The sequence below is a fragment of the Sorghum bicolor genome, chromosome 3 (genome assembly GCF_000003195.3).
Source record: "Sorghum bicolor cultivar BTx623 chromosome 3, Sorghum_bicolor_NCBIv3, whole genome shotgun sequence".
NCBI classification, from domain to species: domain Eukaryota; kingdom Viridiplantae; phylum Streptophyta; class Magnoliopsida; order Poales; family Poaceae; genus Sorghum; species Sorghum bicolor.
Genome location: NC_012872.2, coordinates 61,937,262 through 61,962,417, shown reverse-complemented (window position 1 = coordinate 61,962,417; position 25,156 = coordinate 61,937,262). Strand labels below are relative to the sequence as shown.

Sequence of the window (25,156 nt, the reverse complement as noted above, 5' to 3'; positions counted from 1 at the left end):
GACGCGCATGCATGTGCGCTGCCCTGTGCCTTGACGCTTAAAAATTGATCTCCGTTTCGTCACGGACGCCTCTCCATCGACCCACTGCTCTGCTTATCCTCATTTCAGTTCAGATCTCATCTAGCTACAATTGTTTATTAAGCAATCATTAGACAGCCTTGACGACAACCGAACGCTAGCTAGCTAGCTAGCTCAACCTTGAATCGCTTGACGCGTGGTTACCAGCTCATCCATGGAATGGCCATCGGTGTAGATAAATTAATAAAGCAGCCGGCCGGCCGGTAAAATCTTGCGTTGATGCGCATACACAGTGAATTGTCAGCAACAAACGACATTTCCTATGTCTATGTAACTAAACTGAAGTTACTAAACAGTAAGCATCCGTCAGCTTACGTGGTCGAATTGCTTCAAGTAAGAATCTACACGTGGTACTCCGTATGTAACAGCAGAATGAACACAGGCCGGCCAAAAGAAGGTGCATGAGCAAGTCAAGGACAGACATTAGCGTCGCATGCTGTCTTTTCCCACAGTGAAATTAAAGGCAAGTCCTGTGGAATATTCCAGCTGTCTTTTCACCGCCAGGAATAACCTCGTAGGCCTCTGCCAAGCAGTGACCTGTACGTAGGTCCCCGCCTGCTCTTTACTGCGCCGAGCGGTGGAGGCCCTTTCCCTTGGCACTTTGGCAGGCACGATCCAACTGTCATTTCGCAGGTGATACGCAACGCAAAGATTGCAACGCCCGGATCCTCGACGGAGATTTGCAGAAAATGGGTTAGATTTGTCCCTCACTAGACGTTAACGGCTGAATCTCATCCCCGCGGGTGAGGCGGAGGTGGAAACGTTCCCCACCTCCCCGTCCCCGTTCCCCGCTGGGTCTCCGATTACAGCCCATAACCGCCATAGCCTCCCCGTCCCCATCGCACATGTGCCATAGCCGCGGCTTTGAGAGCTCCGTCGCCGCCCCTCCCCCTCCCCTGTGGCCCTGAGAGCTCCACCGCCGCCCTCCCCCTCCCCCGCAGCTATAAGAGCTCCGCCGCTGCCCACCTCCCCCTTCCCCCCGGCCTCCATGGGCCGCGGCTCTGAGAGCTCGCTAGGAGCTTTCCCAGGGATGGCGTCTGGAATTAGATCCTACATCACAGGACGGTGAAGATCTTCAGTGGCGCCTGGAATTGGATCCTGTCATGGTCGCAAATGGTGGTGCTGAATCAGAGATGGGAAACCCGACGGAGATAAAATCCCCGTTCGGGAATGGGGACGGGAAAAATGTATCCCCAATGGTGGGGACAGGGACGAAGAGCGGGGAGTTTTGATTCGCTCGGAGGAGAGAACGTTCCGTTCAAACCCGACAGGGATAGCCCCGTTGCCATCTTGACCAGCAACCAAAACTTTTGGTTTTGTGCACGGCCACCAAAAGCAAAGAACGGATTCCCAGTAGGTAGCCGATCTTGTCCTTTATTCAAGCATACTGTAGAGCTGTAGCCTGTAGGGCATGGTCCTGAAGTGAGGGATCTCCAAAGCATCCAAAAGCTCCACGCCGAAAGTAACGTGATGGAGCAAAGCCATCGTTGTACAAGTAGTACACTAGTAACATAATAAACAGGTGTGTGAGTGAGTGACCAGAGCAACAAGAAGCCACATTACTTTGAATTGGCAAGTGCCATGGAACCGTACACAAAACCAGGCAAGATTCATTCATTATCAGTAGAGGCCAAGTCAACTAAGGCCGACTTCTGAAGAACATGGGCACCTCAGTATTCAACCCCTCGAGGATGCCTATGCCCTATAGGATGGTTAGTCATCATCAAAACCAACAAACGCAAAAATTGACAGTACAATACCCTATACGTACAAGCACTACACAAGCAAAGCAACAGAGCAGCAGAATGCATACACCCTTTGGCAACTCACAGCAGCCCACCACCCAAGTCGGCAAATATCGTAAACCTACCACTAGTCTATTCACAAGCTTCTCAGCGAGATGACAGACACGGCTCCCGTCATCATGGTAAACAACAACAGTGACGAGAGCTAGAGGAATCATCCAGCATCCGGATGCGTCCCTTTGGCCTTCCATTGCTGCTCGATGTCGTGGGCAATGCTCCTGGCTTCGACCGAGGTCCCCATCAGTCCACGCCGGGTGAATCCAACCGAGTACAGGCCGTTCTCACCCTTCCACCCGTTTGGAAATGCTTTTCTTGGCAAGCCATCTTTTTCAGAAAATAACTCTCGGTCCTGACCAATTCAAAGCAAAACACGATTTAGCTATCAGGATGCATCATAAGGGCAGTAGCTCACCAATCTATTTCCACTACATCAATTGGCAATTGACAGTCAATCTTAAAAGGCATGATTATGGCTATTTTCTTACCTAACATCAAGCTTATTGTTCTAAGTAATTACAATATTTTCATTACATGGTCAGATTTGGATGAAAAGTACCTTCAACCAGAAGGGAACGTTGCTCTTGTAGCCAGTCGCAAGCACAATGGCATCAAACTCCGCCAACCCACCATCCGCAAATTCTACCACTCTTCCTGATATCTGTCTTACGGCAGGTCGTACCTGCACAGTTCAATCAATGGGGGAAAATACATGTCAGGACTAAATCAAGACAGAGATCAATTGATTCCACTGTACAATCAATCTCTCGTGCTTAGTGCCTCAGTGGCGTGAAACAGACCTTGATATCACCAGACTTAATCTTTGCAAATGTGCCGACGTCAAGAACTGGGGTCTTCCCTGACAGTGACTTGAGCTCAAGAGGACCAAAGGCCGGCCGCTTTAGCCCGAGCTGAGCAGTATCCCCAAGCATGGCCCAGGCTATGCACAGTAGAACACGGTCCACAACGTGGACTGGGAGCCACTTGAGCAGCCACATTGACAGACCAAAGGTGGAGTGACCAAGCATCTCCCTGGGCAAGATGTGTACCTGCCAATGATGAACACAATCTTAGCCTGGGCTCACAACACAAAAGGCAACATCTGACTAATGATTGGATCAGACAATTAATCAGAATAAATATCTGTTCTCCAAATGCTGCTTTCTGCATGCTACAAGTAGCAACATGTTCAGGACCATACTTTCTTTTTTGAAACGCGGGCCTTGGACCAAACTTATTCCCTTATCTCCAACATAATATAGTATAATGTACACGCAGATTGCAACTATTTTAATTACACTAAGCTCTTCCAAAGCTGAAAGAGCTGTGAGAAAGGAATGCACCTAGTCGGGAAAGGTAGGTTCTCAAGCCATTTTGTTAATGTTTCTTTTGAAGTGACAAACTTATGCTATACTCTCGTGGTGGTGATGGGGACCCATGGCTAGTGCACGCAAACCATAGTTTTCTCATTAAAGTATAGAGACGAGAATACACTTTGCACTACACTTGTGGAAAGAAAAATATTAACAGAGAGCAATGAAAGAACCAAAACATACATGGGTGTGAAGCACGCACACAGATGGTTTAGAGTAGCTGCAAGTACACACACATGGCGACGAATCCCGAGAAAGAACTAAAGCAAATACAAATAGCAGCAACAGAAGCCTTCAATCTCAAGAATATCTCGCTTTCCTAAGTGACAACTACCCTGAACTAGCATAACTTAATGCAAATAAAGCTGCTCATGAAAGGTATTGCTTTTAATGCAACAAAATGATCTTTTTCAGGCTCTAAGCCTTCCTCAAGCTCATCAGCTTGAGAAGAGCACAAGTTGCTGATAACTAGCACAGGCTAAACCAGCACTTATAAACAACCAAAAATAGCAACCAGGAGGCACCTCGATCTTGTACTTACAGCACTATCACTTTACAGAATTAAGAGCAGGAAATAGATATAAGTCACAGAACAGCATAACTAGTTAAGAATTCTTAATAACATAGGAAAGAAAAGCAATTGAGAAGTAGAGAGAAGTCACGTACAGCATCTCTTACTACAATATGGGGCTCTGCATTGTGGTTGCAGAGGTCTAGGCACACCTCCATCCCAGAGTTTCCACACCCGACAACAAGAACACGCTTCCCAGTGAATGCACTGCCGCTTTTATATGCACTGGTGTGCATGATTGTTCCCGGGAACTCTTGTAGACCACCAATATCTGGCTGCACAGCCTCAGCATTCTCACCAGTTGCCACAATAAGCCACCGGGATAAATACTCCACCTCCTGTCCCGTTGTGCCAGAAGTCTGCGTCCTCACACGCCATAGCAGAAGCTGTTCATCGTACTCTGCGCACACCACTGTGCGATTGTACGTGGGACTTATGCCAAATCTTGCAGCATAGCTCTCCAGGTAGGCTACAAACTGCTGCTTTGAGGGATATATCGGGTAGTTGGCAGGGAAAGGCAACAGAGGAAGCTCACAAAATTTCCGAGGAAGATGAAGGCTGAGACGATCATACGTCTTGAGCTGCCAGAGGGAAGCTATGCAGCTGGAGCGCTCAAGAATAAGGCTGCTGATCCCCTTCTCCTTGAGACATGCAGCAACAGCAAGCCCTGATGGTCCTGCACCAACGATAATTGGACCTGAAACCCAGATGCATGGACATCTCTCAGAGAGAGCAACAGCAGCATCTGTGCTCATTTCCTTGAAGTGGTGGTTTTGGCTGAAACATTTGAAGATAGGATCATGGGCTCTCTTGCCCTCACTTTCACTCCAAGGATCCATGAAGATTTAGGTAGGAAGTAGGCTTCGATGGGTTTTTTCTTGATCTTACTAGCAAGAAATGGATGTGTTGGCTTCAAACTTCATGGTGATACAAATAACCACCCAACTTTGCTTTTTATGAAGGCATGGGCGAGAGAGAAGGATGGGGGAGATATGTTGTGTGCATCTCCAGAAGACACTGTGAAGACTGATGCGGATGATTTATAAGAATCCTGGTTCTTTTCAAGAGGTCGGTGCCGAGGCAATCTAGTGGGACTCTTTGTTGTTTGATGAGTTAGAAGACAGTAGGGAAATACGAGTAGAGAGGAGGAAGTTCTGAAGGTGCCTGTCTTCTAGAGTTCTATGCACAGCTTTTGAATGCATGGCCTAGCTAAGCTAGTTGTGTGCCCTATATACTCTATGTAAGAGTCTCATTTTGATTCAGATCAAGTACGCCCATCCCAAAATAATATAGAAAGGTGAGTCATGGAGGATCACTTAGTGACTCAGGCAGACGTGTGTCAAGGTCTCACAAAAGAGAACATGCATAGGATATCAGACCCTAGTGATATAGTTTAATCACAGAACTGTACATGAGGTGTAATAGGCTCTCAATAAGCATGAGAATATACTTTTTTTTTCATGGCAAGAATTAAGTACATAGTTAATGCTTAAACTGTAAGAGCTAAGCCTGCTAAAGCAAAGATGCCTAAAAAGGATAGAAGTTAATATATTAGCAAAAGCAACTGCAACCATTGTGTGCCATGATTTATCCTGCCATACCTAATGCCCCAGCAATGATCTCATGCAGTTAAATACTAATGATTCTCAGAGAGTTATGTAAGCTACTATGTTATGAAATGTGTGTTCTATTCCTGAAGCTAAGCAAGAAGTATCCACAGAACTGTTTGCCTGAAACAGTATCCTAGAAGCATCCACGAACAACAAGAACTGGCAGCATCTGGCACAATTGTAACTACATCAGTGTCCGGTACCATGAAAATCACTAGCCCAAAACATTTTTTAGGACGATTCTTTGAATCGGGACACCAGTAAATCGGAAATTTAAGCATTCTTGAACTTTTTCAATGATTGTTCATGGACCGTCTTGTTTCCAACACAGCATCAAGGAATTATTAGACCTAAGTTGCCAGCCGTCAGCAATTCATGTTATAACACACTATCGTGGCACTGCACCTGACAAATGACCCCCTACAAACCGACTGACCAAGTGCTATACCTAATTTCATTTTGCATCCAGAAGATCCCTACAAAATAGTGGTGTTCCCAACATCTCTGCTTGGTAGGGCCTAACAATTCAAAATGTCAACTCCAAACAAACAAAGAATTTCCAGAATTGCTGTTGCACTCAGCCAAAATCCCATGTTCTACTCGAATGAACCAAAATTTTACCGGAACTGAAACAATCTAATGCAATGATGGACGGTCGAATATTTCGATAAAGTTTCAAATTCAAGAGAGGTGTCCTCATTATCTTACTACCTTAACCTACTGCTAATTTGCTTTCCACCTCACCTACTCCTACTTTTATGCAGCACAGCCAGCTATGAGTCTCGACTCTAATGGAGATGTAAAGAACATGAAAACATAGGAGGAACTATGTAATTCTAATTTTAATGAGGGTAGTAAGCAGAAGCAAAATTTTCTCATGGGTGAACTATAACGAGTGGTAATCCGATAAGTTCCAAGGACAAGGAAAGCATTTTTTTTAGCTGACCTTATAGGTTGATCACAGCTAAAAAGTCAAGGAAAACAGGGCCAGGTGTGAAGCAGGACTGAAACTAATGATGCAATTCCGGTGTGGTGTGCTCTGTTGAGCAACATAGCGATATATATACAATGGGTTCACCATTCAGTCATTCACCTAACTTCTTGTATTCTCCACTGACTGATAACCAGACACCATTTTCTTTGTTGCTAGCATTAAGAAGATATGCATACAATATGCACATAATACAACTTACACAAACCCAGTTTCCTCCCCAGGAAACCAACGCCCACCTGCTGTGGGTGGGGCACAAAAAAAATGGGGAACCTAACAAGCTTCCTCAGTGGGTGCAAGCAAATTGTGGCCTTTTTGCCCTACACGAGAGCAGTACCCTGCTTGGCACCAATCAGACCCAAATAACTCCTGCTGCACACTCAGCACATGCTACAAGGATCCATCTTCCAATGATGGAGGATCCACTGAGACGTAGCTCATGCCTGCTATTCTCCCAGTATACTTGCTCCAGGATTCCCACTAGATTCCTCTGTACCCAGCCCACTACGTACAATGCGATCTCTTGAGCCATTGCTTTTGGGATTCTTGCAGTGAGAGCACTCTCAGAATGCCGTTTCCTTTATTTTGGTGAGTGAACAGCTCCAACTACCCTTTCGGTAAAGAGTGAATGCTGTTTCACAATCACATGCCATGAATCATCTCAGAGCCAGCATTGTTGCAGGCAAAGCACTGACATGGCATGTAGAAGTATACCCTTCCAGCAATAAGTAGCAGTAAGGGATACCTTCAGCTTCATCTCGAGTCTGGATGGGGGAGTGCGGGGAAAAGGTGTTAATACTTAAGAGTATACTGGGATATCTCGAGATACGTTAGTTTTGAATTTGTATCAATCCCGGGACAACTGCCTTATCTCTAGGAAATTCTTTTTGCTCTCCAAGATTTGTTGTACTCTATATAAAGGCATCAATGAAGCTCAACAATATCAAACATGCACATTATGCCAATCCCTCTAATTTATAATCTTGATTAATCAATAATATGCCACATCATGATAAAATATATTGACCTGAGGGTAAGTATTTGTCTAGGCATGAGTTGCTAGTGACATACACAAAGTATAATCATCACTTTAGTTTTGTGATAAGTTAAATTTCTCTAACTTTGACCAGGTTTTAGAAAGATATATTAACATTTACAATACCAAATAAATGCACTATTAAGATATCTTTCATGGTATATTTAATGAAACTATTTAATGATTGTAGATGTTGGTGCATTTTTCTATAAAAAGTAGTCAATGTTTCACTTAGGACAAAGTTAAACTGGGCTATAATTTGGAAAGGAGAGAGTAGGACTTAACTGTATCCAGTACAATGGCACATGATATAAATAAAATATTATGTAAAAAGGTAACATAATAGCATAGTGCCACCTCCATTTACAAATAGTTGTCAAAATAAGTGTGATAAAAATCATACCTCACTGCTTAGGACCTTGAATGATTTCAACATGTAATGGGCAGTAACAATTCCTCCCACTCAATACAAAGTTTCAAGCAGTATCCGAGAAAGGTATTTACTCGGCCATAGGCTGAAAATTGTTACAACATCAAAAAAGAGGCAGTCTGTCCAGAGTTACGAAGGAATGCTTCAATTGATACCCGGTGTCTGGGACTGAAAAAAGGAAAATCGTACACACCTCAATAGAAGTGGATTCCTTGGGCTGCAGTGGGAGAGAAAGGAACATAAATCAACCAATGACAAATGAGTATACCCATTTAAGGTCTACAAGCAAAATGACAGATGAAAAGTTTTATAGAATGGCAAGTTGCAGCAGGCACAAAGAAATTTGTTTCTTAGATTGTTGAATTTAAGGTGTCTACTATACATAGGTTCTTTGCATAAAAGGCAGTTTACACTGAAAAGGACAATACAGCATTATAGGTTGACGTCACTTTGTCATTTTCAATTGTGCAGTGTAGAACATTGTACTCCATTTGCACTAAATACATATTTAAAAAATCGATGTCCATTCAATATAGGCACCTTCCGTATAAAATGCAGGGCTACTAAAGCATAATGTTCACTAATGAGAAAGTCAGAGGTCAGAACAGTAAAGTTCAGTACATGCCTACAATTTTCTTCTAGGAAATAGACAGATGAAGCAGAATCCTTATTGTGATTTGTGTTTATCAAGCAAGGAGTACACAACCATATTTAGTGATCCATCATAATGGTTTGTAATTTGTGTTTATCAAGCAAGAAGTGCACAACCATATTCTGTGATCCATATAATGGTGTGAAAATAAACTACTAGAAAAGGTGTCAGTTTTGGGTATCTCGACTGTAAACAAAGTAAAAGGGACCAGAGCCACTAACAACGCAGAACAAATTTCCTGTTCAGTGCTTTTGCCTGTTGTGTTTTGATAATTGATTATAGTAATGGCAAAGGTGCATGCTCATGTAGCTTGAAATATACAACTACACCTTTTAAGCTTGGAGAATCTATCCTATGAAGTAGTCTATTTATATTAAATAACTATAGGCATTTTCCAGCCTCTTTTGTTGCTGATGACTTTTTCAGCCAAAAACGAATTCATATTGTAGAATGTTACATAAAGAACAGGTAAACTCTATCAGAAACTAGCCTAGAACTTGACTGCAAATATATAGAAATAGCTATAGGGTAGAATAGGAGGGTTTTAAGCAAACAAGTCCATCTAATGCACTAGACTATTGTAAAGACTAAAGACACCTCAGCTTCGTTGTCTCACTTATTCTCTATTGTTCATCTAAACAATGATTGACTGAGAGAAATATACATGTTTCTTAAAACAGTAGAGAAGAACACTAATAAATTTATGAACCATTTGACCAGCAAGGATGCAACTATATTGATTAATGTGGCACTACGGACCAGCCAATGCATGGCAGTGATCCAAAAGAAGAACAATGAAATATTGAAATGATTCCCATGGGAATTTTTTGGCCAATGACATTGCGTAAATATTTTTCTTGAAGCATAACTTAGAAATATAAAACAGGTGAAAGTAGATTTTTCAGCGGGTTACTTTTGCATGACTAGCTGGACTTGTGCTTCCACGTAGTAAAACTGTTTACTGGAGCAGAGTTCCCCTACAGGCCTACATAGAGAACACAGGTTACACAGCCCTAACTTGCAAGGAACGATAAAATAGTTTACGGTAATACCAGCAATCATGTTAGCCATGGCAAATATACACGGAGGTAACACCAGATTCAAGAAATGTAAGTCCTGAATACCATGGCACCTAAAGAGTTAAGTCATTTCTCTTGAGTAGTTTATGTCATGCCAAGGAGACAGTGCAAACTAACTGGATATGTATAAGATTATAAAAAGTGGATATGCAAAGGGATAGACAAAGCAGGATAAGGTGATGAAGTCTGCCTCTCTTGAAAAATACCTGTTGGAACAAGTATAGATAGAAACTACAAAAGTCCCTTGTGTATTAGAGCCAGTTTGGATACATTAGCACTAAAAATTAGCAGCTAAAAATAGTACTAGTGGAACCAAACACACCTGCTAATTATTAGCTAGGGGGCTGCTAACTATTAGCTCCATTAGCTGGTTTGGAGTTGCTAATAGGTGCTAATAATTCATATGCACCTTCAACTCACTGTCCAACCACCTATTAGCAGGTGGATCCAAACGGCCTCCTACTAACATTAGCTAGCTAAAAAATAGCAGCTATTAGCTTTTTAGTGCTAATGGATCCAAACAGGCCCTTAATCAAATTGTACTTGTAAGGGCAAGATTATTGCACATGCATAAGTTAATGCATGAATATAATAATATTAGAATCTTTGCTTATGGGTGTCATTAACACAACTTAGTAAGAAAGTTTAAGAACCATATTCCACATTGCATACACCTTTTTTTTCTTTATGGAAAAGGCGAATACGACAAATAGTATGCATTCAGATTTAACAAAGTGATATAATTAGCACGATTCAATGTCCTTGCATCTATCATATGAATAAAAAATTGCTTGGTTGCAATCCTATCATTTCAAGTTACAATTTGAAGACTCTAGAATGCTCTGTCAGTATCATAGCAACTGCTATTTGACAATGGGAAGTACCTTGACTTTCAGAAAGGCCTAAGCAGAATATTTCTACTTGAGTGGCAAAGTGACAATAGTCAGCTTACAAGGGTAAGCGATGCTACATAAGGAGTTCAAGAATTGCTGTAGATAACAATAGATAGGCATGGGTGAGTTCTCCTACTATTAGTGGTCGAGGGTCAGGTCTTTGTTTAGAGAGAGACGGCTTGTGCCTTGTGAAGTGTGCGTGTGTATGGTGTTGTAAGGGGCTCCTAAACCCCCCCTTTTTTCTTCTTAATATAATGATACGCAGCTCTCCTGCGTGTTCGAGAAAAAACTGTATTCCTTGGAGGATGATGAGAAGAAATGATTGTTCAGAGTGTGTGCAGGCATGGCATATTTATCGATTTCAATAAGTAACAGGTGCACTTTGCAGAATGAAAAAAATAGAACTTGACTAGTATTGCATTAGCTGTGTGCCTTTTAATATGCAGGTATATAAATAGCATAACGACTAAAGACAAAATGGACCACATTCGGAGGGCAGTGTCAAACCATAAAGCATGAAGTCATGTATCAGAAACGTAGAAATTTCATGAGCTTGAAAGCACACTTGTCAAATTAAAGATGCAAACATTACTTTAGTTCATTTGTCAGCATAGCAACCTCACTTGCTAGAGGTTTTTTCTAAAAAAACACAAATGGCAGGAGCTCTGCCTCTCAATTAAGGGGAAAAGAAATTATGTACAGGGTGGATTTGAGTTCAAAATAAAGACAACCACTCAAGGGCGAGTAAAAACACAATAAGTAGAAGGAACTAAGGGGGCTGCACCAATCTCACTTGCTAGAGTGATTACAACATAAGAGGTTCATTTAAATCCTCAACGTGGTAAGTTTGAAAGTTGGCAAAAATATCACTAGAAATTGGTGTGCACTGTGCACCTTGCGCGCCCTACCAGCCAAACTACGGCATCTGCAGAAAACTCTTCAGTTTGGATGAAAAAAAGAAAGCAAAGATTGCAGAGAATTATAATTGTAAATAGAGAAATAAGACGTTTCTCTTGGTTCAGTACATATATCACCTGAAATTGTTGTTAACCGGATCTGACAGATTACAGCTAAGAAATGTAAAGAGTTATATGTAGAACAGCAGGCCATATTGCACATATGGTTAGAAAGTACTGCCTCCGCCCCCCCCCCCCCCCCCCAAAAAAAATGCAATTCTCACTTTTCAATGAGTCAAACAATTTGAAGTTTGACCAAATCTATACAAAATTGTGCTAACAACTATGATACTGAATAAGTACCAGGGCAGGTGAAACTCCTATGGAACCATTCAAAATTCATAGCCTTTCACAATCCTATTCGGATCTTGCGACACTGCAATAGGAAATGAAAGTCATCCAGAAAGATGCTAGGAGCTTCTTCCTCACATAGGAATTCGTCAGCGGGGAGCTGGAGCTGGACTCCGTCTCTTCTGCCTCAGGCTCTTCCTGGCACGAGGGGCGCCCACGTCACGCTGACGCCTGGGTCTCTCCTGGCCGCGCTGAGCCCTTTCAGCGCATGCTTGTCGCCTTCATCGAGCCCCCGGTTCCCGCGCTCGAGGTTAGTGCGTTCATCCGCAACGCGCTCCGGACCGTTGCTCCGCTGCAGCCCGTCGACTTGCTGCAGTCTTCTTTGGGTGCCATGATCCTGCGCTGCGAGTCGCAGGAGGCCCGTGACTCGCTCCTCCAGTTTGGGCCCATCAGCCATGGGGGGTCTCTGCTGCATCTTCTGAAGCCTGAGGACACCTCGAATCGCTTCTTCCGTGTGCCGGTCTGGCTCGCCTTCGTCCACGTCGACTGGTTCCCCATTGAGCACTGGTACACGGAAAAGATCAAGGAATGCTTTAGCAGCTTTGCGGAGGTTGCTGAGATCGACCCGGAGTGTCTCAGCGGCCAAAACTACGGACCTCTCCGGCTCCTCCTGGAGGTCAATGACCACCTCGACATCCCGAGGGAGCTGCGCATCTCCTGCAAGCAAGGTGCTGGACGTTCCGGCGCAGTCGCCCGCATCACAACGATCAGGGTGTGGCCGCGAGAGTTCCAACTGGATAGCCGGGGAAACCTGGCGCCCTTCTTCGGCCCACCTGCACCGCCGTCCTCGGGGCCTTCTCTGGGGCCTTCGGGGCCTTTGATCTCCGCTCAGCAACTCCGCCTGCAGTCTCACTACTACAGCCTCGCCTTCCCGACTGGCAATGCCGGTAGGTTTGCTAGGAACCTGCAGCGCCCGTTTGACCCCCTCGGCACTTCGGCGCCGCCCGGGTCGCATCTACCTCGTCTGCTGCCACATCAGGCTTTGGCCTTGGCCTTCTCACTGGCCCGCGTGCTGAGTGCCCCATCGTCAATCGCGTCTTCGGGGCCGGTGGAGGCGGCTATGGAGGCGCCTCCAGCGCCGTTCGCGCCGGCGAACCCCTTCTCTCCGGCTGCTCCGCGGTCCGCCTCGGAGCGCGGAGGACCAAAGCCGGTGATCACCTACCAACGCCGCCGCTTCCGCCCCAAGACCAGCGTCCTGGCTGCTCCCGCGCCCCGCAGAGCTGGCCGGAAGCCTTCGGTGGCCACCTCTGCTGTTCGTCGCTCGAGCTCCCGCCTTGCCGCTAAGGCCGTGGGTGCTTCGGGCAAGTTCGTCGACACGGCTACCCAGGCGATTCAGCGCAAGGAGCTGCTGAACTCCCTGTCAACCTGCTCCGTGTCGCTCAAGAAACACGTCTCCAAGCGCAACATCCTCTCGCGCAACCTGCTGCCCATGAACGCAACCGACCTGCGTGCGCTCGTCGCAGCAGCCAAGTTGGGCTCTCGGAGCTCGGGCGACGTCGTCGACGGCGGGAACGACATGGTGCCGGAAGCTGAGGAATGACAGCACCTGCATCGACTTGGACCAACGGCGGCTTGCACTTTTGTCCCAATGGTCGCTGGGATCGTGCCAACGAAAGTGCACCTACCTTTTTTCTTCTTCTTTTCTCTTTTTTTAGACCTAGGCTTATTGCCGGTCTTTGGTGCTGTAACCCAGTTCTATGAACGCGAACTCAAGCTCTAGCTTTCGTCACTTTCACGTTGTATCATGGAACGTACGAGGTCTAGGCGACTCGGACAAGTGCAGTATTGTGCGTAGTGTGTTTTCTGATGCTAAAACTTCTTTCATTTGCATTCAAGAATCCAAACTTTCGGAGGTTACCTTCTTCAAGGCTCAAACATTTCTCCCCCGGCCGTTTTCCTCCTCTTTCGTCATGCTTCCCGCGTCCGGATCCAGAGGGGGGCTAATCACTGCCTGGGACCAGCCCTTTTCACGCTCACTTCTCAGCTTTCAAACTCCTTCAGCCTCACAACATCCTTTTCCTGCAATGCCTCCAACATTGACTTCACCATCACCAATGTGTATGGCCCTTCCGTTCACGCTGCCTCACCTCAATTCCTCCAGAGCATCCGCGACACCAAAGCCTTGGTTAGCGGAGCCTGGATCCTGCTGGGCGATTTTAACCTGGTTCGTTGTGCTGCTGATAAAAGCAACGGCCTCTTCAACTCGAACCTTGCTGATGCTTTCAATCAAACTATCCAGGATGTCGGCGTCAGTGAGGTTGATCTCTCTGACCGTCGTTTCACTTGGACGAACAATCAAACCTTTCCAATCCTGGCCAAGCTAGATAGAGTCTTCACCAATGTTCTTCTTGACCTTGCCTTTCCGATGGCTAACCTCTCTTCCATGCCTCGGCCAACCTCCGACCACACTCCTCTTCTCCTTTCTCTGGCCTCTGATATCCCTAAGAATGACTTCTTTAGGCTGGACAACTTCCTGCTTAGGAACGAATCCTTTCTCGCTTCCATAACTCAGGGTTGGCACCGGGCAGCGACCTGCACGGACGCGGCGGGACAACTGGTCGCGTGCATCAAGGCCGCGCGAGCTGCGGCAAAGGTTTGGAAACGGTGTAACAGGGCACCTCCAGAAATAACCCAAAAGTGTCAATTCCTAATTCAGTTATTCGATTACTTCGAAGAATCCCGTACTCTCTCGCAGGCTGAGTCGCAGGTACGCGGATTTGCTCGCGAACGCCTACACGAAGAAATCAAAAACAAAGCCGCCTACTGGCGGCAGCGCAGCAAGCAGAGGGTCATCAAGGAAAGCGATGCCAACACTGCCTTTCATCATGCACGCGCAACTATGCAAATGCGCCGCAAATTCATCAGGATGGTCCGGGTGAACGATCAGGATGTTGTCAGTCACGCTGGAAAAGCTGAAGCCTTGTCAAACTTCTTCAAATCGATCATCGGGGTCTCTGGTCAGGTGACCTTGGCTGATCTTGACTCCATCTATGGCGACTCTGAAAGACCGGACGACCACATTTCTGGGCGCTTCACTGAATGTGAGCTCAAACAAGCGGTACTTCTGATGAATAGCCTCAGTGCTCCGGGCCCGGGTGGGTTTGGACCAGCCTTCTTCAGAGTGGCATGGCCGTCGATCAAGCAAACAGTACTTGCATTTGCGGAGGCCTTCTATGAGGGAGCAGCTGACCTTGAACGTATAAACCGTTCCCACATGGTCCTCCTCCCAAAGCAGCCGGATGCTGTCGACGTGAACGCTTTCCGACCGATCTGCCTCCAGAATACTGCACTGAAGATCCTAACAAAAGCTCTGTCCACAAGACTCCAGAAGCAGATTCCGAGGCTAATCGACATTCATCAGACAGGCTTCGTCAAAGGAAGATCGATCGCCGACACTTTTGTCTATGCAGCTGAATTAGTACAAACTTGTCACAAAAGACGAAGGCCGACCATCGTGCTCAAGCTTGACTTTGCCAAGGCATTTGACACTGTTAATTGGGTGGGTCTTCAAAGGGTTTTACAGGCTAGGGGCTTCGATCAGAAGTGGATCGGTTGGATGCTCAAGCTGTTGAACACTTCAAAGTCCGCGGTGTTAGTTAATGGACACCCGGGGCCTTGGATCAGTTGCAAGAGGGGGCTACGGCAGGGTGACCCGCTGTCTCCTTATCTTTTCATCTTGGTGGCTGAAACCCTTCAGAGAATGATCAGGGAGGCACAGCAAATCAAACACCCTACCGATGAGGCGTTGCCATGCGCGGTCTTGCAGTACGCGGATGACACACTAATTGTCTTTAAGGCAGACGTGTCTGGGGCAGTGAAGCTGAAAGACATCTTAGATCAATTTGCAGCTTTCAGTGGCCTACACATAAACTTCAGCAAGAGCACTCTCATACCTATTCACACCAGCGAACAAATTGTCAGCGATTGCGTGCAGATCCTCGGCTGCACCAGGGGAAGCTTCCCTCAACCGTATCTAGGACTCCCACTGTCTGTCAACAAGTTGCCAGTCTCAGCCTTCAGCGTCTACATTCACAAGACTGACAAATTCCTAAGCTCCTGGCAGGCTGACCTGCTGAACCCGATGGGGCGGACAGTCTTAGTGAATTCGGTGCTTGATTCTCTATTGGTTTACCTAATGAGTTCAATACAGCTGCCTCCCTCTGCCATTGAGCAAATGGACAAGAAAAGAAGGGCGTTCCTCTGGTCGGGTGACAAATCTGGTAACTCCTCACCTTCGTCATGCCTCATTGCCTGGATCAAAGTCTGCTCCCCCAAAGATCTCGGTGGCCTCGGCATAAGGGACTTAGGAATCCAGAACATCTGCTTACTGCTCAAACTTCTTCACCGGTTATATAGCCCCCAATCTTCGGCGTGGGCAATTTGGGTTCGTGGACGGGCAGAAATCACTACTCTGCATGGCGACCTTCATGGTGAGCACTGGCAAACCCTGAGGACTATCCTACCTTTGTATCAAGCGATCACCACGGTGGAGGTTGGAGACGGCAGCACTTGCTCACTTTGGAATGATGTTTGGACAGGCGACGACTGCTTCGCAGATAGGTTCCCAGCTCTATTCTCACATTGCAACATCAAAACTCAAACAGTGAGGGAAGCCAAGCTCTCCGGAATAAGATCGACACTTGTACCTCGCTTATCTACGTTGGCAGAACATGAGTTGCAACTTGCTCAGCAACTGCTAGACCAAACCACCCTATCGGCAGCACAGGACAAGAGGATCTCGGACTTCATAAAACCAGATGAGAGCATTGACACCGGGGCTATTTACAGAATGCTCAAGGCCAGGGGCCAATCCTCAGACCCCAAGGCAACGTTCATCTGGAATACCTGGGCGCCACCTAGAGTTCAGCTGTTCATGTGGCTTCTACTACAAAGAAGAATCCAATGCAGAACCGTTTTATTCAGGAAGCACATCGTGGACTCACCGGTCTGTGAGATTTGCAACATCACGGACGAGACGCCGGAACACATCATTCATGGCTGCTCGCTGGGAAAGGAAATCTGGTTGAGACTGAACCTTCAGTCCACGATCTCAATGGACTTGGGGCACCTGCACACACTCGCCAACCACACAGCTGCCGGGATCCCCGAACTTCCTTCCTTCATCGCGCTGGTTTGCTGGCAGGTTTGGAAGGCCAGAAACGCAAAGGTCTTTAGGAACGAAGAACACTCTGTTGATCGTGTCCTATTGGACTGCAGATCGGCCGCTGAACTATGGCAATATCGGTTCCCAAGGGCTAAGAGGCAAACGACAACTCAGTGGTGCTCCATCCTTCAGATGGCAAGGCAGGGCCAAGGCTAGGCTATGCCATTGCTACTTTACACCCATCCCCTTTTTTTCGGTTTCTTTGTAACTGCTGCAAAGCATATGTGTACAACCGACGAGCCGTTTTGGGCTAAATAAATAAAATTTTCAGGTGGGGAACGCCTCCCCCCCGTTGACCGTCAAAAAAAAAAATCTGGAAATGGCTACCCAACTGGCCGAATTCCATATTCTCTTGCTTGGCTTCGATGATTGGAACATCGAGGACGGCCATGTGAGAGAGATTTCAAATTTGATTAATTATAGAATATATTTCATAGTATTGGAACATAGGATTGCAAAAGCATAGGAATAGGAAAAACATAGGAATTTTGCAGGAATGCAATTGCAAAACAGAGGATAAAAATACAGGAAACCATTCAAATTAGGTGCTTGGATGGGTATAGGAAATTCATAGGAATAGGAATTGTATAATCTCCCATGGTGTGATGTGATGCTTGTCCTCTAGCTCTTATTTCTCTGTGACATCATTGATTTGGCTCTTGATTGGCCTCGTTGCTACGCAAGCCACAGAAAACAAAGAGGAAGGAGTGGATATTTCTTTCCCGTACTTTTCCTATGAAATCAGCTGCTCAGGAATGTTTCCTTCAAATTTCCTACAGTTCAATCCTAGGAGCCAAAGGGTGCTACAGTGTTGAATCCTATAGAAAAGGAAATCCTCCATTTTTCCCATGGAATTCCTGTAAAGCAAAGGAGGCCTAAACCTATTTGGAGACATAAATGTTGATATTGTTTTCTATAAATTTGGTCAAACTTAAGATAGTTTATTTTGGCCATATCTAGAATTGCATCATTTTTGGATGGATGTTGCAATAGACATTGTTCATTTCAGCTAGTAAGCTAGCAGCCTAGCACGGTCCAGCCCATTTGGTTTTTTTCTAGCCATATATCATGCATGATCAGAATTAGTATGAAATGTTTTATCCGGTATTCTGTAACATTGATCAAAATGTACATTCATGGTACTAAAGCAGATCCATGATTATAATATGAAAAGAAATCATGCATAATGAGGACGTCACAAAGAAGTTAACAAAAGTGTCTAGTCAACTAAAACAACAACAGTTTTCTTCAATGCCAAATGTCAAATGAACATGTGAAGGGGTTGCCTCAGCTGTTTCTACCTGCTCACAAAGTTTGTGGTCCTCTGCCACTAAAAGGTGAATCTGTGAATGCTGAAGGGCCGGTGGATGGAGCACTGCATTCTGCGTTGGTGATCGGCAACAATGTCAATGCCTAATTAATTGATTTACAATTAGGCTAGATATAAATCAATTACTACCTTGTTTAGACTTTGCTCCAATACACATCTGTCTTGAACATGTTGCTAGGAGACATGTGCATTACAGGTCCCTCTCCATACCAAAATATGTAGTTGACTAAAACAGCAGCAGGCTCTTCTAAAGCAAACGCCAAGTACTGACCAATGGGCGAACATACACAAAAGGGTTTTCCCCAACAGGTGGAGACAAAAAGGTGGGTTCTTGTGGTTAAGCATTTTTGCTTTCTCTGTGCAAGGGAAAAATTACTAGAGATTCATGACAAAGTATGCATAACCAACTAAGAAATGTTACTAAGTGATAGCAGTTTTCAGAGCCTAAATGGAAAGGCTTAGTGACTAAAAATGCACTACATGGTGGTAAGTTAATTTCTATTCGGCATGATGTGTATAGCTAGTTTTATTTGGTTAGGTGGATGGTTATTTAGTACTGAGATACTATAAATCAAGTACTAAAAGATTTGGAGCCTACTTGTCCCATGGCATTATCTAGTATTTCTCTGACAAAATGAACAAACAAACTAACTGAATCAGCTTATTTTTTCCATAGCTAAACATAACTTGTCACTTGGCAGAGCAAAATACATGAAACTCACCCTTGGATGTAGCGTGCAATATATTAAGGCAGGTCTGAAATAAAGATCATTTGTATTTTGCTTTGCCAAGTGGTGTAGACAATCTATTTGTTACCTCACATGCAACTCAGTTTGGGTTTCTGATTAAGTTGCATCTCTGTAAGCACCACCAGTGGTGAAGAACATTATGGGCAGCACATCTAAAAGGCGAATCGACAACAATATATATTTTGGTGGGGCAGTTAGGATCTAAAAATCATTAGAAAGAGCTTGCATCAAATATAAGGGCACCATTGGCAGATTAATGCATGAAAGAAAATAGCTGAAAGGGCAAAAAAAAAAAAGTGCAGCATGGTGGAGTAGCATCCTATGAACCATGTTTTTCAGTTCTGCAACATGTTGAAATGTTATGTAAGCTCTACAAGTTTAATGAAGCAGGGAGGTAGAGCTGATCACCGATGTACTTTTCATGGTTTATGTATGCATATGTCGGTTTCTTCATAACTCTGAAGATCTATTGAAACAAATATAGACTGGGAAAAAACATAGAAAATGGTAAAAAGAAGAGACCTTGTCAGCATGTGATAAGGCTTGCAGAAGCCATGGTATCTGGTTGTGGCTTCCTGCATCAGCGATATCGATTATGCCCTATCTAGAAGCTTTCTACAGCTGCTCTTATTGTCATCAAACTCCCCAAAATAAGTGACACCTAAATAAACAAAAACTCTTGATCAGACAGCTGAATCTGAGTTATGCAAATGTCGAACAAATATTGTAAGACCTGTTGAACTTGGACCACAATAGTGCCACTATACTACAAGAGTGGGAACTGACAGATTCTCCAGAAAAAATTGCTCTCCAGTTCAGTATAGCAGAATCGTTGCACCACATGACTCTATGCTGCTTTGCAATGCTTTTCCTTTTCAAAAGATGTTTTGTAATTAATCTTCCAGGCTTCTGCTTATTCCAAAATATCTACACTTCACTTGAAGTTGAAATAGATCATTCTCCGCTCACCAGCTAACTCAACAGTGTGGCAAAACTCAATAAATGACGCTAAATTTATGCAGATAAGAAAAGGTTTCCTTTGAAGAACTTGGAAAACAAATATATATATTAATATATCTATACCAGTTATTGTAAATTTCCTAGATAAGTTTCTACATCAATGCACAACAATGTTTATTTATCTCAAAATCTACATAAACCCTAGCACATTCTTTGTTATTTGTAGAGCACAACAAGCTAGAGTTTGCAACTTTGCGCACCTATGGCTGGGTAATCCTCCATGTCTTGAATCTGTGGTCGATGGCCGAGGTCGAGGCAGGATGACAGGAGGTCGGCGACCAGTCGAGGAGGTGCAGACCTCGATGCAGAAGGGCAGAGAAGAGCCGAAGTCAGCGAACCGAAGCACGCCACCACACCGACAGCTGAGAGTGCCTGAGGTGGGAGAGGGCCGCCAGGATCCGATTCGCGCCTGGACAGGAAGGAGGTCACCGGTCACCATGCGCACGGAAAAAGTCTACTTACCACCACACACACACACACACACAAAGGTTTGGCACTCTGGTTGATCCACCCCCTCACCTTTAAAACAGTCTAAGATGTACATTAATCTTTGTTAAACCGTTTAACTAACCCCCTGTGGTGGTTTTGGGGGGTGGTTTTGCCACCGTGGCACACCATCCTGGCAGACTTAGCCACCATGGCGCTGGGCTTTGCTATCAGAGCGGTCGAACAGAAAAAGGAATCCACCATTAAAATCCAGTCCCTCCTCTCTCGCCGCCGCCATCGCAAAGACGCCCGCGGACGCGGCCTTCACACCGGGCGGGTCGCCACCTCCAGGCCACGCCGCACCAGGGGCGCCGCCTCCACTCCAACGCCGCGCCGGGCGCCGCCTCCTCAACCACTCCTCGTCGGGCCAGGCGCCGCCTTCTCCACTCATCGCAGGCCCTGGGCGCCGCCTCCTCCACTCAACGCTGGGCCACATCGCCTGCACCGACGGGCGGCGCCTCCGCCTCCACGCCGGGCGCCGCCGCCTCCTCCACGCCTGTCCTCCCCTTGGAAAGGTCCTTCACATGGCTTCTGTTCTCTCTACTGACAAAGTAAACTGAACCTGTATTTCTGATGCCGCTTTGTGGAAGCTGAGACTTCCAGTTCGACAGAGGACGGCTGTAGAAGTATGGTGTGGTATTTTTTCGGCAGCCATGTAATAAGCAAGCTGGAAAATCAATCAGGCTGTTAAAGTGATGTTTTTGTAAGCTGTAAACAATGTAGGGCTTGTTTGGCACAGCTCAACTTCACTAGTGAAGCTGTTTTTTTAGAAAATAGCTTCATGAGTGACTTTCTAGATGAAGCTGAGCTGTTTTAGAAAAAGTGTTTGGCAAAATAGCTTCACCAACTACTTCATGCATAGTTGAGAGAGACAAATGAGGGAGAAGCTGCAATAAGCTACTTTTTTCCAGCTTCATCCAACTTATGTCTTTGTGAGAGGAGGGAAAAAACAGCTTCACCCATGAAGCTGTTTTGGAAATAAGTATTTGGCAAAAAAAACAGCTCACAGCTGTTGTGAGCTGTACCAAACAGGCCCGTAAACAAAACTGTCGATGCAAATTTGGGTGGGGATCCTCTCTCCTCCCGTGACATTAAAAAAAAGTAGAGGGGGCCATGTGAAGTTTTGCTGCACAATTTTCAATACCAGAGAAATTGTGAAACAAATTCTGAACGTATTTCTATTATTACAGTTTAAGAAGAGGCGGGGGGGGGGGGTTATTCTCTTCGTGGATGAAGCTTACAGGTTGATACCAATGCAAAAATCCGATGACAAGGATTATGGTTTAGAAGCCTTGGAGGAGATAATGTCTGTAATGGACTGTGCATGTATTTTGATGATTTCAGCTCGATAGAACTAACAGAGATCCTGCATATGAAGATGAAGAGCCCAAGTGAGAGTAGCTTGCTTTATGGGTTTAAGCTGCACCCAAGCTGCAGCAATGAAGTCATTGGAGAGCTGATTGGCAGAGAGACCACTGAAGAGCGTCGGAAACAGATGAATGGAGGCCTTGTAGACATACTGCTCATCAATGCAGTGACATGTAGATTGTCATTTCTTGACACCAAAAGTTGGCATCTCTATGCCCAAAAGCTTGGCATTTGTATGCATAAAAGTTTGGCCTACATATTCACAACCTAACATGAGTGAAGGCTTTTAGTAGTTGTCCCCAAACAGCAGGTGTTGCAGCCTCCCTCCTGATTGGCTTGTACCAGCCTGGGTTCCTCCGATCCCTTTCTTCCCCTTGATGCAGCCTGAACTAATTCTGGACTGCTGTTGGCATTGGGGACACTGCGACACACACGGCGAGCTCTACAGGATTTAGACATGTTCCAAAAGTTCAAAACTAGAGATTGTATTTTCAAGGGAAAAATAGTGAAACCATTTATTTTAGGTTACACAGTAACTGCCATTGCAAATCAGAGCTCATGTGCTGTTATGGGCACTGGACAAGCCCTGTGTGTGAAATCCCACTGAGATGATCGATTCCCTTGCTCACTTGAAGGTAGAATTAGAGTTCACTTTACTGCATATCATGTTTGTCCACTGCATCCCAGATATCAGCATTGATCACAACTACTACCTACAGTTACTCGGAACTAACTGAACCTTCTTACTTTTCTGATCATCCTTATTTTGTAAAATGTACAATGGTTCTTTCGCATCTCACGGCCTCCATTTTGCCATCACCAGTCCATGTGAACACATTTGAATCCGCTCTCCTGGAGGCGAGGCGGCACCCACAACATGAAAGCAACGAGGAAAGAAGAGAAGGCTTGCTCACCACACCAACATGGGCACGTGCGCATTAAACTCAGAAATAAGATATGTTGTCAAACTAAACAAATGCGTGTATCTTTGGCCTTGTTTAGTTCGCAAAAAATTTCAAGATTCTCCATCACATCGAATTTTGCGGCGCATGCATGGGGTATTAAATTTAGACGAAAACAAAAACTAATTACACAGTTTGCCTGTAAATCACGAGATGAATCTTTCGACCCAAAATCCCAAAATTTTGCTAACTAAACAAGTCCTTTGAAGCAACTCAAGATAGTTAAAGCTCTAGGATCTCTTGTCAAAAAAAAAAGCTCTAGGATCAGAAGTTCAGAACTCAAAATTTTTCTTATTAATTGGGGAGGAGTATGAGTGGCCTCACCTTGACCCACGAGGTGGAGGCGGCACCGGCCTGGAGGTGAGGCGGCACCGGCGTGGCCGGCGCGGCGGCACCCAGCTTGGAAGCGGAACCCGTCGCGGCTCGGAGGCGAGACGGCGACTGGCTTGGATGCGGAGGCCGGCGCGGCGAGGAGGCGGAGGCCGGTGGAGGCGAGGCGGCGCCCGGCTTCGAAGCGGAGCTCGACGCGGCGTGAAGGGCGCGGGCCTGTTTGCGAGCGGGCTGAGGGGACTTTCTGTCGCTGAGCAAAACGGGCACCACATAGTCCTGTGCCACGGTATGCCAGCTAAGCAAAACAGCCCCAAAACCAAAAAAAAAAAACATTGGGGAAGAGCATCTCTAACCGTTTAGCAAATGACTTTCTTATTTATAACTTTTTTTAGCAAAATAAATTATTGTTGACTGATTTATTATGAGATAAAAATAATACTGAATGTTTGGTAGATTCAGCTGATAATAGACTTATCAGCCGAGTCTGCCAAACGAAATAAAAAATATAGCTCTGTGCACCCGGGCCTTGTTTAGTTCCGAAATTTTTTGGGAAATCGACACTGTAGCATTTTCGTTTGTATTTGACAAATATTGTCAAATTATAAACTAACTAGGCTCAAAAGATTCGTCTCGTCAATTTCGACCAAACTGTGCAATTAGTTTTTATTTTCGTTTATATTTAATACTCCATGTATGCGTCTAAAGATTCTATGTGACGGGGAATGTGAAAAATTTTGCAAAATTTTCTGGGAACTAAACAAGCCCAAATGAGCGCCAGCTGACTTCGTGCTTCACGGTACTCAAGGAGCCGCAATGGCAGCACCGCAGCAGTCGGAGGCTCGGAGCTAAGCCCCTCCGCGATGCTGGGCTCGTGGGCCGGAATCTAGCTAAGGATCATGTGCTGTTTGGTGGAGCCCAGGAATTTCCAAAGTGTTCAAGCTTTGTGCACCTATGTTGCTGTGGATCAAGATGTTTGATTGGTGGCCCAGCAACATTGACTTGGAGCTAGCCGGGCCGCTCCCTTCCTCGACATGCTCTTCGGATGACGACCGCTGCTTGGCCTCCGAGGCGCGGTCGCCGCCTAGGATCGCTTCGCCAGCCACGCACCAATCCATGGCGACGGCTGCTGTTAGGATTGCCTCACCGACCCCGGCATCGCCGGAGGACATTGCTAAGCCTCTACAGTTGCAGTTGTGCTCTTCCATCCCGAGGCCCATCCTGGTGTAACCTCCACGTCTACGTGCTCCTAGAAGGAAGCGGATGGGGCATGGCATGCTCTCCCCGCCTCATCACAGCGGTCGGACGCCTAGTGGTGAAGAGCAAACGTTGGGCCTCTAACCTGACAGTGCAAGCTCAGGACGTCATGATGACAAAACTAGGCCTTCGCGACCAGCCGCAACAGAATTCGGCCGACGAGAATGTCGAGTTCGATGAGTATCTGGCGTTTGTTTGGTGGTCCGATCTCTGTGTTCGATCCAAGCGAGAGGCGGCACTCAGGATGCTCTTCCCTACAAGCTCTGCAATCGACAACATTCAACTGGTCGAGGGGGTGGAACCTGAGGTCCTTTGATCGATCCTGCTCCTCCCTCCAACGTCGCTCATTTGTTTATCATAACAAGTGAAAAACATCTCCATTTGAAATGTCTGTGGCCTCTATGGTCGCGCGTGTCGTAGTGTCAACTTAAGAATTCATCATCCAAAAGAGGGTGCCCCTCGTGTGTCTGCAGGAGACCAAGCTCTCCAATGGCACACGCGAGTTGTCGTTGATATTGGAAGCCATTCTTTGGATGATGATAATTTAGAGCCTGTTTAGATTGGGAACGAAAATTTTTTGGGTGTCACATCGGATGTGTCGGAAGGATGTCGGAAGGGGTTTTTAGAAACTAATAAAAAAACAAATTACATAGCTCGTCAGAAAACTGCAA

General features: G+C 45.6%; 1 protein-coding gene across 14 annotated transcripts; it reads right to left on the bottom strand.

Annotated features, from left to right (window-relative positions):
* On the bottom strand, window positions 1,663–23,472 carry LOC8075537 (indole-3-pyruvate monooxygenase YUCCA2). Of its 14 annotated transcripts, none has more exons than XM_021458060.1 (12): window positions 20,605–20,861; window positions 20,286–20,494; window positions 18,446–19,726; window positions 18,288–18,368; window positions 9,596–9,659; window positions 9,457–9,528; window positions 8,085–8,108; window positions 7,865–7,976; window positions 3,920–7,189; window positions 2,681–2,929; window positions 2,440–2,562; window positions 1,663–2,232 (listed from the first exon to the last, which is right to left on the bottom strand). In XM_021458060.1, the coding sequence occupies exons 9-12, from the start codon at window positions 4,661–4,663 to the stop codon at window positions 2,038–2,040; spliced, it is 1,311 nt and encodes a 436-aa protein (XP_021313735.1). In that variant the 5' UTR covers window positions 4,664–7,189; window positions 7,865–7,976; window positions 8,085–8,108; window positions 9,457–9,528; window positions 9,596–9,659; window positions 18,288–18,368; window positions 18,446–19,726; window positions 20,286–20,494; window positions 20,605–20,861; the 3' UTR covers window positions 1,663–2,037. The 14 variants fall into 14 exon arrangements, with proteins under 14 accessions (XP_021313735.1, XP_021313734.1, XP_021313732.1 ...); XM_021458059.1 differs by lacking the exon at window positions 9,596–9,659 and having other exon boundaries at window positions 18,446–19,266; window positions 19,588–19,726; XM_021458057.1 differs by lacking the exon at window positions 9,596–9,659 and having other exon boundaries at window positions 18,446–18,672; window positions 19,588–19,726.

What these genes read in the sequence shown, in the direction of transcription:
- LOC8075537 (XM_021458056.1), bottom strand. Translation starts at nt 4,663, where the DNA reads ATGGATCCTTGGAGTGAAAGTGAGGGCAAGAGAGCCCATGATCCTATC. An exon ending in TTAAGTCTGGTGATATCAAG is followed by an intron (nt 2,563 to 2,680) that starts GTCTGTTTCACG and finishes TGAACTGTGCAG; the next exon opens with GTACGACCTGCCGTAAGACA. An exon ending in ACGTTCCCTTCTGGTTGAAG is followed by an intron (nt 2,233 to 2,439) that starts GTACTTTTCATC and finishes TGAATTGGTCAG; the next exon opens with GACCGAGAGTTATTTTCTGA.